Consider the following 17,646-nt stretch of genomic DNA (forward strand, 5'->3'; position numbering starts at 1 on the left):
TAAAATTGCAGCCTCTGATTGATGCCTATACTCAATAGTTTGTTGAGATCACAACAGAAAATGTATCCATATGGAAGAGGGTGGTCAAGAAACGTGCAGGCTGACAGCTTTCCATCAATTTTTAGCATGAACTGCTATAAATTTTAAGTTCATGTTAAGTTTTGGTGTTCATTTTGGTAGCCTAGGCTAAATAGTATACCAGTTTACATAATGTTCTTGAAAACATTCCCGAGCAGTAGCCCCCTATGTTTATGATTGACAATCAAATGATTAATTAGTTAGAAACTAGTTGCTATGAAAACAGGTGCCATCAGTTGTCTTCTTATAAATGAGTTGTTGTCATTGAGTCAGTGTTGCTGAGGCAAAGTAGGCTCTTCATTACCAAACACCAAGTAACTAAATTAAGATACAATTATGAGTAATTTGCAAACATTATACTGTTGGTTACTTTAAAACTAACCTTCATCTGGGAGATCACAGGGATATGTGAATATTTGATGCCATAATATGTAAATTTTCACCTCTAAAGATCGCTAATTCAAAACAAAGGCGAAGCTCGATGACACCTTGATTTCACGGAATCATGGGATGTTTTGTCTTCACGTCTACAGCCGGTGGAAAAGAATCGGGACAGGACTCAGGCAGAAATCATATTTATGGAGAGATTATTAACGTTACTGTAGTATGAAGCAGAGCAAGACTGAATGCTGTGAGAGCAGAACGAGCCCACTGGAGCGATTACTAATGAGAGACGAGTGCGACACACAGCTCGATAGCAGCGGAACTTTTATTATGCCACAGTCGCCGCTTCCGCTTCTTTCGGTCATGTGCACGAAGGGTGAAGCAGAGATGCTTATCATATTAGATGCATTTGTGTGTTGAAAGTTGGTATAGTGCTACTCTGTGCTCAGCGGCTACTATGAGACACTTGTTGCACACTGCAGTAAGCTAGATCGATATTAGTCATGATAAAACATGGTACTCTCGATAAATCAAGAAAATGAGATTCAAACAAAAAGACTTGGGGCCAGATTTACTAACAGCTTGTGCCAGCGCAAACCCTCTTTTGGAGTTAAAAAACTAGTGTTGGGATTTACTGAAGACACGCAGTATAAAATTAGCTATGAAAAGGCATGGACATAGTTGTGTTTGCAGCTGACCTTATTGCACATGCATTTTTAGGAGTTTCCCTTTCAGATGCAAAATTTATGGGAAGAGAGAATTTAAATGAATCACACAATGTGATTTACTAATGTTTGCACTCGTCAGTTTACTGGTATTTACACCATTATTTAACGCCCTAAAAAAGCATGTCTGAACCCATTTTGTGACATGGCTGCAATTGTTGCTGTTAGGAGGAGACACCGCAGAGAACAGAGAGCACATGATAGAAGGATTATTAATTTCTTTGAAATGCCAGAGTAAGACCTTATCCAAACATATCGTTTGCCTATATCTATATCTATAAGGCATCATGGCTTGGCAAACTATATTATACAGTATATGTGTATGTGTTTGTCAGATTACATGTTAAGTTGTGCCTGTGTCAACCCGCACCTGATGAGAGCAGGATTCAGCTCTGTTTATTTGCGACCGAATTCTAATTTGCACTGCTCTTGGCAGATGGTCATTATGTAAATGATCTGACTGTGTCTGTGTTCTTTAATTTGCATGTTAGCAGATCATGTGCAAAACTTGCCACTCCCATCAACGCATTCGTGGAATTGCGCTCTCACGCTATTTTTTTTTTCCCGTTTAGTAAATCTGGCCCTTAATGTGTTAAGCGATATAACATGATGAGTTTTCTGTCGATGAATGTATCCACAAACAGTTGCTCCCCTGTCTGATAAAACTCCTTATATTATGTACTAAAGTGTCTTTGATGTTTCCATGGTTTTTCGACAAAATAAAATGGGAAATTGAGGGTAATGATGTCATTGATAGGTGACAAACGGACACAGTGTGTGTCATGGTTAAAATTGCTTATTTCTCTGAATTTAGAATTTCTTGGAAACATTTGGGATAATGTAAGTACACAAGTCAACAAAAAATATAACATTGTTTTAGTGTTTTTTGAATATTTCAATCTAAAAGTCCTATATGTGTGTCTTTAACTGGTTGCATACAGTACAGTACAAAAGTTTGGAACCACTAAGATTTTTAATGTTTTTAAAAGAAGTTTCGTCTGCTCACCAAGGCTACATTTATTTAATTAAAAATACAGTAAAAACAGTAATATTGTGAAATATTATTACAATTTAAAATCATTGTTTTTTATTTGAATATATTTGACAAAGTAATTTATTCCTGTGATGGCAAAGCTGAATTTTCAGCATCATTACTCCAGTCTTCAGTGTCACATGATCCTTCAGAAATCATTCTAATATGCTGATCTGCTGCTCAAGAAACATTTAATGTGTACAATTGTACAAAATATTTCTGTACAATATTTTTTTTTCAGGATTATTTGATGAATAGAAAGTTCAAAAGAACAATGTACACAACTGTTTCAACATTGAAAATAATCATAAATGTTTATTGAGCAGCAAATCAGCATATTAGAATGATTTCTGAAGGATCATGTGACACTGTGACATACATTTTGATGTATTTTTGCCCATCCCTGGCCAGGTTACAAATGTATGTACACACATTGTAGTATTTTTTTAAGCATAATTTACTTTATACGTTAATAATTTTTACTGTTCAGCAGATCAGAACGGGAGGTTAGGTCATATTTAGCTCACTTCTGAGGGCAGTATTGTCCCTATCATTATATCTGAGCATGAACACACTGATACACAGTCATTTCTGATGTTTTTCTTTATATTTTGTTTCAGATTGAGCCGTATCTGCCGTATGAGTTCACGTGTGAGGGGATGTTACAGCGGGTCAACGCTTTCATCGAGAACCAGGTACCTTTGAGCGTTAGCGGAAATACAAGGTTTGCGTGAGAGGTTGTGCTCCACCTCAGCTGAAAACACACGAGATGACATTAGACTTGACATGTTTGTAAGAATTCACGCTTGATCTGTAAAGGTACGCCCTTGTTCAAACTCTGTCTGTAGGATTTCTGTCACGGTCAGGTGATGTGGCCTCCTCTGAGCGCTATGCAGGTGAAGTTCGCACCGGCAGGGAAATCCTGCAAACAGGTGTGTCAGGAAGAGCAGCTGATCTGTGAACCCTCCTTCTTCCAGCATCTCAATAAAGACAAGGATCTGGCCAGGTACAGACACCACAGTTCTCCATCCAGACAGCAGAGGGCAATGTTGTTTTTCACATGGCTTTTATTGACTTTCTGCTTTAGAATTAAACATCAGAATCAGTATTTGCTCCTGCTGAGGTGTTGGTGGGATTTGCTTAAAATTTGCATTAGATTTGGACTATTTTTGCAAACAACTGGACCATGGGTCTCATTATAAAAACCTAATATTTCTTTAGAATATTAATTTAATTAGTGAACTGAATTTTATATTATTTAACCCTGGGCATATTACTATGTTTTTTTTTTTGTTTTTTGTTTTTTTAATTGATGCACGATTATAATTGTTTTAAAGCATAGAATAATTTTTTTTTTATTATTATTTTATAATGGAAATATTTTATATATATATATATATATATATATATATATATATATATATATATATATATATATATATATATATATATATATATATACAGCTATGGAAAAAATTAAGAGACCACTTAGCATTGATTTCTGAACTTGGAGTGGTCTCTTAATTCTTTCCATAGCTGTATATATTCATTCATATTTCCATTATTAAATCTATATTTCCATAGGTATCTACCATAACTGGTCTATTTTTCCAAAAGATGCAATTTATATATTTTAAATATGTATTGTTTTTATTAAATTCATATAATTTATAATGTTAAATATTATTTTAATATTTAATTATAAATATTATGTATTAGTTGCAGATTTTATATATATATATATATATTATATATATATATATATATAAAATCTGCAACTAATACATAATATTTATAATCTATATATATATATATATATATATATATATATATATATATATATATATATATAAAATTTAAATTTATTTTAATATTTGATTATAAACATTTTATTATATGCATATTTTTATATATTTTCTATTATATTGCATTAATTAAAAACAAGATGATTTCATGGTTCTGTAAGGTACTGCAAAGAGTACAATGTTATTTATATGGCACATAAAAACATGGTATTATCGCATACAATGTCCAAAAAAATTGAGTTATCTTGCGGCATGTCTGAAACACCATGACATTACCATGGTATCTTTCTATAAGCCATGGTATTTTACATATTGGCGTTTCATATCTTCAAACGTTCCCTCTTTCCATTTCTTGTGGCAGGTATGGTGTGGAGTGTAAGACGGTGGAGTCGGCCAGCGATATCGTGGTCCCCGCCTTCAGTGAATCAGCGCAGCATTGCGTGTTCCAGTCCGACTTGCTGCTCTTCAGCTGCGCCGGGGCTCATCAGTCCCTCACACGCATCTGTCCCTGCAGAGACTACATGAAAGGCCAGGTGGCGCTGTGCAAGGACTGCTTATAACACACGCACACCACACACACTTTGGCAACCCTGTACGACCAACCAGGCGGTGTTCGAAACCCGCCGTACTGGACAGGATCGGACTGTTACATTGTGCATTGCGGACAGTGCCAGTGTTTTGATGCGCGGTGATGCAATTAAAGAATTCAGAGTAATTCAACTCTTGTTTTATTCCCATACACACACAAACAGACATCTCGAACGGAAACGCTGGAGTGCGGCAGCTCTCGGCTAAGAGAAATCAATCTTGCCGAAATAACGACGGATGGAGAGAGGAGAAAACCATTTGTTTTGCTGGATTTATTTTTTGCGTGAACTTAAACAAGTTTCTGCCTGGCATACTTGAAGCGGCGTGCAGGGAATCAGAACTTTACACTGCCACCTGCAGGCATGGAGGAAACACTGTACTGACATTTATTTCCCCAGTTCATCGTTCTGCTGTTTTTCTTTTTCGTTGTTTTTCTTCTCTCTCTGAAGAACGACTTTTATCATTGGACCAAGTTTCCAAGTCGGACGGTCTGACTCTTTGACAAACTTCACCCTTTTGAAGAGTGAAAACCTGCAGTGCGTGTGCGTTTGTGCGTGTGTTTGTGTGCGAGAATGAAACTGTAGTTTTAAAGTCAAAGGGAAGCAGACTTCGTGAAGAAACCTCCTGAGTTTAACACTGTAACGGACGTTCCACTTATTGGCTATAACAGTTATGTAAATAACAGATACCGCTTTATTCTGCATGGTAGTTTATTTCCTGTGACGCAAACGGCAACTTGTAACAGCACATGCTGACACTGGGAGTTTTCAGTGTTGGTCGCTATTCACGGTAAATATTGCAGTACTGCACCAGAGAACTGCCAGGTTAGATGTTTTGGTGAATTACGCACATCGGAAACCAGCCAGTATAAATTAGAACACAAACCAGTTGACCAAACTAACAGCTGAAGAAGCTAGTTCCACTAAATTGGGTCACTTTTTGCTATCGAGTTGCCGAAAAGAGGCTCAGTTTACCCGAATATATGTGGATAAAGTAAATACCCAATAGGATCGCAGATATTTCTGTAAAATTTTATCTTTATTTGTATAAAAAAGATATCTGTATAAAAGCAAAGTGTACATTTACAAGCATTCTTTGATTTTATTTTTATTTTATGTTTAAAAACAGATTGGCCTTCTTGGTTTTTATTTTAAAATGCCTATATTCTTGAATTTGCCTGCCTATTATAAGGAAAAAAAAAAACAACAACAAATGTATTAGTTGTGTTTTGGAATGAAAATGCACTATAGCGAAGGTTTGACACCAGATATTACAACACACTGTACAATTGTTTTAAAGTTTGTTTTTTAATTTATTTTGTATACAGATCTTTATCTCTGCCTGTTGATTTTTATGTGACTATTTATAGAAAACAAAATTCTTTATAGAGGGAAATTTTATTTATCAGACTAATTTAAATGTAAGCGCATATGCTTGTCCAGAGTACAAAATAGCTACATTGAGTTTTTCTATTCATTTCGATTTGTTTTTGAAACTATAAAACGTAAAGTTTAGCTGTAAAATTGTACTTAACGTCATATAAATATAGTACAGCAAAGCATATCATAATTCCCTTTATCGCAGATACTCTGGACAAGCGTTGCGAACACCGTTTAATTGCAAAAGCCAGCAAAAACCTCATTTGATGTTTTTATCCAGTGTATGATTTCTGTAAACATTTGCACATTTGTAAATATAGATGGGTCTCTTCTAGTTTTCCACTCTTAACTTATACGATAGTTTTACGTTTGCGTTTCCGCTCTTTGTCAATCTGTACGTTTGTACGTAAAATGATGGTCTTCAGCCAAGCTATTGTTTCCTCCTGTTACATGATGTGCCTTCTGATGGTTACTAGAACTGTCTGGTTTGTTTTCCTTTATGAAATAAAAAGCGTTGAAGGCGGAATGCTAGCTAGCTAAAAGCCGAAATAGTAGTCGAATAGCTGAAGTAGAGTCGGCATTTAGCATGAGATAGTTTTGCCAAACGTTTCGTGGTTGTTGACACGCAAAATCACACAATTAAACAAATGTATCTAGCTGACTAAAGTCGTTACACTTGGTTTACAGTATGAAGGACCGTATGCCACCGTTTTAAGAGTGTTTGTGTTCGTACGGATTAGCTGTAGCTGTGGTCTTCATATTAATGACGGTCTCAAATGATATTAGATTACTTTAATGAAAATCGTGGCCAGTAATTCCATTTATATTGGAAAAATTGGAATGAAACACAAATTATGAATGGAACCAATTTTCTTTCTTTTTTTTTTCTTTTTTTTTTTTTACAATTGTTCTGGTTTACTTTGCTGTTAATAATGGTCGCTTTTATTTTGTTTCAAACTGAAATGCATTCACACATCAGACTGATTTGTAAATTGATTTGTTTTGGGGGGTGATTTTACATAGGTTATGATGGAAGATTTTAAGACATTCAAAAAATAAATAAACTGACATAATTTGTTTTTCATTGAGGAATCAGTAGGATATATATCTTTATTTTTCAAATAAAGTTTTTTTCTGTGACAACAGACATGTCTGTGTAAATATACATGTGTACTCCACAGCAACATAGTTGTATATACATTCATGTATCACATGACATTCGGATTCCACGGTGCCCCGGCGTGGATTGTCATCGGCTTTTGCCAGCGTTTTGTTCGAGCAATGATGCAAATAGTGGCCCCAATCTTTTGTTTATTTTTGGGCCTCTGTTTTAAGTCCTCAGCACACTTCTACATGTGGTTTTAGAAACTGTGCAAAGAAAAAGTCCCATTCGCAAGGGCGTGTGCTTGTACCAAGTACCTCTGACAAGGGCTCAAGGTATTTAACATGTCAATAAATAACAGAGCGGTAAATTCGACCACACACCTGAAAAAACAGCCATACAGTTCTCAAAAAAAACCCACTAACGTTAAAGCGGAAATGTGCTTTTCACCTACAATCGAACTACGAACTGGATAGCACATACGTAATCTGACTGGTTATAACGTCACTGTTACGTACATCTGCTCCGCGGAGCTACGGTATATTTGCTACATAAAATGCTTAGAAACTTGGCTTGTCCCAAATACACATTTAAATAGCCAAATTTTGTGGCAAAATTACAACAGTCTATGTAATACTTCAGAACTTATAACTTCACATCATGAAGGGTCAAGTTTTAAGGCTTTGTTACTGTGAGTAACGCGTTCCTGTGCCATTTAATAGTTACAAGTTTCACCAAAAGCTAAATGCGAGGCTGGATTAAGCTATGACAACTGAACTTCACAGAACTTTACTGTTTCAATGGAGTGCGAAAGATGGAATGACATTATTCTAGCAAATGAAGCATTTCAAAAACGGCATGTTTTTATTCTAATGATAGCATGATTTGTAGTCTAAGACTAGTGCTCTTTAAGTATTGAAAGTTTCTTCATGTATTATGTTTTGACATTGACAAGTACGTTACAATAAATATTAAAGTATTAGATATGAAAATGCCGTGTTGAGTAATATTATACTTCATGTAGGCAATCAGATGGCACGTTTTTAGCAAGGAAAAACTAAACAAATTTAAATTTTAACAAGGTCTCCATAAAGAAAAAACTGTAAAAATTTAGTTTCACCACCTCTTCCGATATATTAATTTGACGTTTTAGCAAAATTATTTTGGCATGACTTAAATTTGTGCATCTATACTTGGTTTTTGGTCATATGATTGGCTTTTCTATTGTGAAACTATTGAAATCTAAGTTTGAATGTAAAAGTTAAAAATGTTGAAATCGTATGTTAGACAGCTAATGAATTGTCTATTACTTTAGTTCACTGAATGTGAAGTTTTTACAGGTTTCCACAAACGTGGCAAACCTTTCTTTTCTACTAAAGAACTACGAGATAAAATAAATAAACTTAAATAAATAAAACAAACGACAATCTGTGTTAAGTTTACCTGATAAACCTCTTCCCCCCATAAACTGAACAATTAAAGATGTTAAATTTTTTTTTTTTCTTTTGATAATCTGCGCAAATCATAATCCATAAATCCCTTTTTCTTCAGAGACACATACTGAATGTGATTTAATCTGGGTTTAAAATATCAGATGTCAAATTGGTTGCAACATTCTGAGATGTCTTGTTTCAGCTCCACGGCTCATTGCCAGCTCCAACAATACAGTAATACACATTTTATATATGCAATTGTCAGTTTTCCCTTTCAAATCCATATTTACAGGGGGAGTTTGTGGTTGCGTCTGCCCTGAGGCAAGGACAAGTGTGTGTATGTGTTGTGTTTTCGCACTCAGGAGAATCTCCACACGAGTGTTTATGTGTGTTGAGTTGTCCGGAATCAGAATCCTACTCGAAGCGCTCGTAATTTCTCGTCTGCCTGACGCGTGGGACCATGTCCTTTAACAACCTGTCAAAGAAAGAAGAAAAGTGTCACTCATTCTCATGTCAGACCAGAAAAAAGCCACTAAGTTTAGAGGTCAGAGCCATGGCCTGGTAATTAGTGTGTTTAAGGCAATATTAAATAATATGATACTTTAAAGAGTTAGTTCAACCAAAAATGAAAATTCTGTCATTTATTACTCTCCCTCAAGCCGTTCCACACCCGTAAGACCTTCGTTAATCTTTGGAACACAAAATGGCTCAGTGAGGCCTCCATAGCCAGCAATGACATTTCCTCTCTCAAGGTCCATTAATGTACTAAAAACATATTTAAATCAGTTCATGTGAGTACAGTGGTTCAATATTAATATTATAAAGTGACGAGAATATTTTTGGTGCACCAAAAAAACTAAATAACTAATATAGTGGTGGCCGATTTCAAAACACTGCTTCATGAAGAATTCTGAGCATTATGATTCTTCTGTGTCGAAATATGATTCGGATCGCGTGTCAAACCGCCAAATTGCTGAAATCACGTGACTTTGGTGCTCCGAACCGCTGATCCGACACGCCGATTCATTATGCTCCGAAGCTTCATGAAGCAGTGTTTTGAAATCGGCCATCACTATATAAGTTATTAAGTTATAAGTTATACCAAAAATATTCTCGTCGCTTTATAATATTAATATTGAACCACTGTACTCACATGAACTGATTTAAATATGTTTTTAGTACATTAATGGATCTTGAGAGAGGAAATGTCATTGCTGGCTATGGAGGCCTCACGGAGCCATCGGATTTCAACAAAAATATCTTAATTTGTGTTCCGAAGACTAACGAAGGTCTTACGGGTGTGGAACGGCATGATGGAGAGTAATAAATGACAGAATTTTCATTTTTGGGTGAACTAACCCTTTAATGTTCATGTGGACATTAAGTTGGTTTATCAAAAAAGATTTTCACATGAAAAAATGTAAGATATCTTAATATCTACAAAAATGTAATTACGTTAAAACGTTATCTTCAATTTATTAAATGGACTTTTTATTAAAAATATTTCAACATAACTTCAATTTGTGCACATTCAGAGTGATCCACTTCATTTTCTATATGTTTGGCTTTTCAATTGTGAAATTTCATTGAAATCTACATTTGGATGTAAAAAAGAGAAATTTTGAAATTGTACACTAAAAAAAATGCTGGTTAAATATGGACAAACCCAGTGATTAGGTTGTTTTGACCCAGCGGTTGGGTTAAATGTTTGCTCAATGTGCTGGGTAGTTTTATATAACTCAACTATTGTTTAAAAATGACTATATGGCTGGCTTAAAATGAGTGCAAAATATGTTGGAAATTAAAAATCAGACACATAATTACTAGAGGCAACAATAATAATCAAAAGATGAACATTTATTAATAAGCAATTTAATAAATGTTTATTATTTAATTATTATTAATTAAACATATTAATAAATGTTATTTTCCAATCTATTTTGGGTTCATTTTAAGTGATCAATAAAGTGATTTTTAAACATTAGTTGAGTTAAATAAAACTACCCAGCAGGTTGGGTTAAAGATTCAACCCAATCACTGGGTTTATCCATTTTTGACCCAACTTGGGTTGTTTTTAACCCAGCATTTTTTAGAGTGTATGTTGAATTTAAAAACTAGAATGTAAAATCTAGTAATTAGTGCAACTGGTTTGAAACATTTAAATCCTGTCATTTCCTATAATTTAGGCCTCAATACATATCTTAAATTTAAGATTTATGTATTTGAATTGCATATACAATTTCCATCCATTTGGATTACTCAGTTTTAACATACATAAACTAATAAACTTAATGTGATGCATATATGTCAGTCATAAAGAAAGATTTTGCACATATGGCATCATGGCATAGTTTACTATAGTATATTATAAATAGTCATATTTTTGAAATGCATTTCTTCAGACGGCTTAGAATCAGCATAGGCTACATCTGTTTCTTTCTAAAAACAGTAAAATGTATTCTGTTAAAAACTATCAACCTTGTTAAAATATGCCTAGATATGGAACAATATTGAATTAGTTAAAATGTATGAGATTGAAACAAATTGGATTTATTGATGATAAATAAATGAACCTGGTTATTGTGTATTTAAATTCAGTTTATTAGAACTATTACAGAAATCTTGCCTGTTTCTTTTCCGTTTCTTTGTTGTAGGCTATGACTGACAAATACGCAGCTCATCTGTATGGGAACCCCCAAAATATTCATCCAAACATAGACCTCTTCTATATACACTGAATTAATAATAAATTATAAATGTGTTCAGCATTCTGCAACAAATATTTTTCGGATTTTCTAGACTATTTTAAGTTGTAAAGTGAGCAGGAAGTATTAAAATGTAGCGCATTTTCGAAAAAAATACAACTGTATATGCTTTATAAACAAAAATTATCGCCTTGCACGTGCTTCCGCTTTCCGCATTCTTCAAAAAGCTTATGCTCTATGTCCTACACCTTCCGTATTCTACTTACTGGACGAACGTGGTGCCAGTTTCGTTTTTCCCCTACGTAGAATAGGAAAGGCGTAGGACACACAGCGTAAGCTTTTTGAAGAATGCAGAAGCACGTGCAAGGCGATAATTTGTGTTTATAAAGCATATACAGTTGTATTTTTTTCGAAAATCACCGTTTCGCTAGGTAAGACCCTTATTCCTCGTCTGGTATCATTTAAAGCCCTTTGAAGCTGCACTGAAACTAATTTTAACCTTCAACCGTCTGGAGGCCATTGAAGTCCACTATAAGGAGAATAATCCTGGAATGTTTTCATCAAAAACCTTCATTTCTTTTCGACTGAAGAAAGAAAGACATCTTGGATGACATGGGGGTGAGTAAATTATCAGAAATATTTTACTTAAAAGTGGACTAATCCTTTAATGATAAATGATGCATGATGAAAATCTAAAAATTTCTGTGTGCAAGTTACAATAAACTGTAAATATAACACTGACATAATATGCCACAATGACACGGCTAAACTCAGCATACAGCTCTGGACCTCTCAAGGACGAACCTGTCACTTCAAAAGAAATGACCTCCGCTTAATGGGACACTGTGTGCTTTTAGGAAAGGAGACACAGCAGGTGGAATTTTACAGCTTATATATTTACATTTACACTCAAAGTTCTGTCAACAAGTCCTTCGATTTTCAGTGGGAAATGTTCCAGATGTATACGCATACAATTCCCTGAATGTTTGGTGTGTGCGTGTTACGTCTTCATTTCCATTACAATAAGTCAAACACTAATTACAGTCTCTAGGCTATGATATTATAATAACTGCTTGAAATTATGTTAACTGGCATAATGTGCTATTTAACCAACAAAATGCTACATAATTAGCTTCCCTATCAGAGGCTTTAGTTAAACCCTCAAGCATTTTTACATTTGCACCAAAGACAAACAGAGTCACGCCTGAAATCCCTCAAGTGAGCAAGTACATGATTAAATGACCCTTTGTGCTGTTGAAGAAACATGGTACTTTTCGAAAATATTTGTATTAGTATCATAGGTCTATAATTATATACTACTATTTGTATACCATTATAGTTTTTGTTAATATTTTGAATTAGGTCTTATTTTTGTTTTCTGTTTTCATTTTCATTTTAAAGTTATTTTGTTTTTGTTTTTTAAACTAAAAAAAAAGGTAAAAATTTTTTTTAGTTTTTGTTTTAGTTAGGCTACTTTAGTACTTCAACTTAAACTAAATGAAAATGACAAATGTTGACTTTGCAACTAACTGAAATAAAAAATAAGTATAAGTTTTTATATTTTATTTAAATAATGTTTATTGTATTTCAAGTAATGAAAATTGTTTATGTAGTTTTAGTTTAATTTAACTGATTTTAGCCTTTTTCTTATCCTGAGAGAATTTTTAGCAAACTAGCTACAGGTACAATTCATTTGGGAGTAACACAATGTTGTTTTATGTCTTTTAACTCTTTCCCCGCCATTGATGTAATTTTCCAGCTTTCCATGTTTTCTCTGTTATACGGTAGGGGGCACTATTACTATCTTCAGAAAGAGTAGAGAATCTCCAGATCAAAACACAGGCAAAAAAAAAAGAGCAGATACATGTGAAAAAAAAAAAATGCATTTGCATGTTGTAGTCTTTGGAAAGAAAGAAAAAAAACATGATTTTCTCAGCTTTTTGTTAAAAATGTTGCTTTTTTTTAACTTATCCACATTCAAGTGTTGATAAAAAAAGAATGCATGCAGCTACAATAAAACGTCTTTTCTTTGTTTAAAAGCAGAGGCTTTGTTCTTTCTTTTGATATATTGCATGTTCAGATATTCTTACAAAAAAATATTCTGGGGGCCATTAAATTTTTTGAAAAACTAACAAAAATGCTGGCGGTGACTGGCAACTTAAAAAAAAAAAAAAACGCTGGTGGGGAAAGATTTAAATGTTAAAGTAATGTTTCCCTTTATAAACTTAACTACTCAAAATGTATTGATGCACCTTGAAGTTTTCATATTTGAGTTGGATTGGGACTCTTACTTGACTCCATAGGCGAGAATGATCAGTCCGATCAGAACCCCGATGGACGCGTCCAGGAACCAGACGCTAGGTTCATGTTTGAACACCTCGGCGCTGATTAGGATTGAGAATCCCATGACACCACCAACTAGGGAGTTAAAACCTGGAAATAAATAATTACGTAAATGTAAAAATATCAGCAAGAGCAGCATGAACATTCTGCTAAATTTCTACTTTTGTGTTCCACAGGAAAAAGAAAGTCATACAGGTTTGGAACATCTTAAGAATGAATAAATTGACAATATGTTCTCCCTTTTTCTTCTTCTTCTTTTTTTAAGCAAACTTTACTATTGAACAAAAACGATTCCTCATCTTTACAGATTATAAATCTTGACATTCTGTTTTAAGATAATCAGTAATTTATGTGATAACTAGCTGATGTAGCAGCAGTCTTGGATGTTTGAACAGATGGTGAATTTCACATGTGTTTATCTCGTGTACGATTCAGTGGCTCCATGATGGGTGTGTGTTTGTGCTACTGAGACGGTTGGTGTACACAGAAGAGCGTTGCTTGACATTAGCAATTACTGTCACACTGTGTGACAGATATTAACCAATCCCAGTTAAACATGCAAAAGTATTGTACACTGTTTGCTCCATTTAATGATAAAAAATACAATTAAATTGTAATTAATTGTAAATTAAGATTATTGGAGTATTTTTTTTACAAGAAAATACCATTTCTGTTTTCTACTTTTTGTAATTATTTGTGAAATTGACTAGCAATTCCTTAGTGAAAATTGTTTCAAAGTAAATCTTACACCAAGGGTGTTTAAATTATGTTTGTGTGTGTGTGTGTGATATCGATTACAAAAATTACAAACAAAAGTTAGTTAGAAAAGCCACATGATTTAATTTTAACTGTGTGTATGCGTGTGTGTGTGTACATGTCCATCTGTTCATATCTGTCTATATATATATATATATATGTCTGTCTCTGCACTCCCATCTGCTCATCTGTCTATCTATTCGTCTGTCGCATTTCCTTTTTAGTGGGTTTTTTTTTTTTTTCAAACAAAAAATGCCATAAAACTACCATAAAAGACGGCCATGCCACGTGTGAAATGTACTTAATGTTGTCTTAAGTCATAAAATCTTATTTGTTATCATTTTGAATCTTGACCATCTTTCCATCTTTCAATATATGGAAAAAAAACACATTCTACTAAACAACAAAAAAAAAAAAGTACACCCATAATGTGATGTGTTAAAGAGATAGTTCACTCACAAATGAAAATTAGTTTCAAACCTGTATGAATTTCTTTGTCTGCTGAACACAAAGGAAGATATTTGGAAGAATGTCAGTATAATCAAACAGATCTCGCCCCCCCATTGACTAGCATAGTAAATGATGACATTATCCCTTTAAGTGTAAACTTAATGTATTTAATTTTAAATTCAGTGGGAATTAAATAATTTTTGGGAGTTGATTGAATTGGCTTTTAAGCCAATATTGTCAGATGTAAAATCCTGCTCCTTCTAGCTCATAAGAAGTTAAAAAGGGAGGAGCTAAGGTGAAATAAGACCAGACACGTTGCCATGGCACTGTGAATAATAAATCAGGCTGGCCATCACCACGGTAACCCGGGTAGGTTTCCGGGGAAACGTACCATCAGTGATGAGGGCCCTGCTGGTGAGGACTTTCCCCAGCATGAACTTACAGACGGACAGAATCGTGCACACCACCCCGCTGATAATAGATACGCTGTACAGGAAGTCATCCTGGAGAAAGAGAAAGATTGAGACATTATCATACTGAGCAAGACGTGATGTTCAAAGGTCAAGTGCACTGTTTTATTCAACAGTCATTTATATAATCACTGTAGAAGAAATCATAGGAGGAGGTGAAAAAGAGCTGTGTTTAGGTATACTAAATGGGTAACAGGACTACATTGTTGTCACATTACCTCATTATAGTGCATGGCCAATACAGCATTTTTGTATCTTTAATTCAATTTTGTGTAAAAAACGAAAATTTTGACCAAATAATGAGTCATGATATATTCAGAATAGCATACAACCATACTATTCTTACTATTTCTGCAGTCTATAGTATGTATACTCGCTGAACTTAACATGCTGGTAGCCAAATGTTCTGATAATAATGTAGCGTACTACTGTTTGAAGTGTTTCTTACTGCAGAAATACAGTACTGTCTAGTATGCAGTACATACCACGTAGTATTCTGCTGGAATGGAATTGTTTTTAAAGTGTAAAATGCTAGTAGTGGAGTATGCTAGTATTCTGAACCTAGCAAAGGTTGTGGAATATGTTCAGAATAGAATACTATAGTACTGTTTGTTTGTTATTTATAAACTGTATGCAACAGTAAACATTTTTACTAAATTTTGACATTTTTCGTCGCATAAAATTGACCCTTCGCAAAGACCCGTCCCCCTATAGTTACCATTTTGTGGCTCTTTAATTTGTGGTGACAGATTGCGCTTCAGTTCAAGCGGCTCGTGAACCGATCATCTCTTCCTACCAATTAATTTATAGCATTAAATAAACATGAATGAACATCAGAAGGAATGTTGTTTAAAACGCGGAAAGACGTAAATACACACTATTTTTCAAGTTCAAGTCCACTGAGGTTAATCTTCTAACTCCTGAGTGCTTTGTCTGACAAAATTGCGGATTCTGCGTTATGACTGGTTAGATCGCTTGTCAATCAAACTCCCAGCGAAGGGTCGATTGCTAAAAAAAAATTAAAAAAAAAAGTTGCATACTGTGCACTTGCCTCAGTGAACATGAGGTTTTTTGATTATAATGTAGTGTACTACTGTTTGAAAAGTCTTAAACTGCTTAATACTGTTTCAGTATACAGTATATACTGCGCTGCATGCAGTAAGTAGTACATTATTATTCCAGACAAAGTTATGGGCTATGTTCAGAACTGAATACTAGAGTAGGCCTACTGTTTCCTATTAAAAACAGTAAGCATAAGTAAACATTTCAGATAGTAGCATACTAAATTTTTGTCACATTAAGTGCATGTTTTCAGTTATCTCAGGCATACAAATTTGAATACCACACACTTGCCAAAGTAATAAACATGCACAGTAATGGGATGTTTTGACAGTAAAGTTTGCTGCAGTCCATTGCTGCATAATACATATTCTATCAGCATACGTTATACTGCGCAGTATGCAATAAGTAGTACATTAGTATTCAGAACACAGTCAAAGTTATGGGATACGTTTAGAATGGAATACTTGCATATTGTTTCCTATATAAAAAAAAAAACAGAATGCAGTATACAACAGTAAACATTTCAAACTGTAGCATACTAAATTGATGCCACATTATTTTATACATACAAAAATGTATATACTACTGTTGTACTGTACTGTAAAACTTTGCATAGTGCACACTTGCTGACATGCAAGGTAATCCAGTCTTTTGATGATAATGTAGCATACTACGGTAGAAATGTTTATTGCTGCATATTTCATACAGTTTCAGTACATAGTACATACTGCACAGTGTGCAGTAAATGGTATGCTAAGTCCAAATCTGGGTATTCCATGCATGCAAGTAATTATAGTATGCATACTGCAAAACTAGTATGAGAAGCACCTATAGATATGTTAGAAAGTAAATATGAATGGAAATAAGGAGCGCAGAGACAATAAAAGGATGCAAAAAAAGATGAATAGAGTTGCCTTCTCAGCCTGAGCAGAATCATTAAAATTGTGCGCTGGCCTTGCAGACGTGAAAAAATGCAACGCTGCAAGGTTCCCACCATCAAACATAACGTCCAACACAAACACGCACACACAAACGGTCAGTCAATGCATCATTTATTCCCTGCATATAAAACGGTATGATGGATCTTCTGGCGAAAAAACCTCATCAATATTGATGTCAGGAAAGCAGAAAACAATGAGGTTTGTGTCTCACGGAAAGTGTCGAACAACTCTAACCCTCTTAGAAGGGTTTAAAAACAACCACATGCCCTTGCATTTATCACAAACGGTGTCTGTCTGCCCACAAACATCCCACAATGTCTCTCTCTGAGACGTCTCTGATGATCCATTTCAGTGAGGAATCAGGGATTTGGTAGCAGTTGCGCTATCAAAAT

At 34.5% G+C, this 17,646-nt stretch overlaps 2 protein-coding genes across 2 annotated transcripts in view; one reads left to right on the forward strand and one right to left on the reverse strand.

Annotated features, from left to right (window-relative positions):
- mgat5 (alpha-1,6-mannosylglycoprotein 6-beta-N-acetylglucosaminyltransferase) overlaps nucleotides 1–5,761 on the forward strand; it is a 76,638-nt gene extending 70,877 nt beyond the window's left edge. The window contains exons 15-17 of the mRNA XM_067395945.1: nucleotides 2,841–2,915; nucleotides 3,069–3,226; nucleotides 4,387–5,761. Of these exons, the coding sequence (XP_067252046.1) occupies nucleotides 2,841–2,915; nucleotides 3,069–3,226; nucleotides 4,387–4,585 (432 nt within the window). The 3' untranslated portion in view covers nucleotides 4,586–5,761. The remainder of the gene's footprint in view (nucleotides 1–2,840; nucleotides 2,916–3,068; nucleotides 3,227–4,386) is intronic.
- A 1,099-nt stretch (nucleotides 5,762–6,860) lies between these two features.
- tmem163b (transmembrane protein 163b) overlaps nucleotides 6,861–17,646 on the reverse strand; it is a 45,492-nt gene continuing 34,706 nt past the window's right edge. Inside the window, exons 6-8 of the mRNA XM_067395946.1 lie at nucleotides 15,173–15,284; nucleotides 13,524–13,665; nucleotides 6,861–9,002 (exon numbers count right to left, since the gene is read on the reverse strand). Coding sequence (XP_067252047.1) covers nucleotides 8,942–9,002; nucleotides 13,524–13,665; nucleotides 15,173–15,284 — 315 coding nt within the window. The 3' untranslated portion in view covers nucleotides 6,861–8,941. The remainder of the gene's footprint in view (nucleotides 9,003–13,523; nucleotides 13,666–15,172; nucleotides 15,285–17,646) is intronic.

The sequence above is a fragment of the Chanodichthys erythropterus genome, chromosome 10, assembly GCF_024489055.1.
Source record: "Chanodichthys erythropterus isolate Z2021 chromosome 10, ASM2448905v1, whole genome shotgun sequence".
NCBI lineage: Eukaryota > Metazoa > Chordata > Actinopteri > Cypriniformes > Xenocyprididae > Chanodichthys > Chanodichthys erythropterus.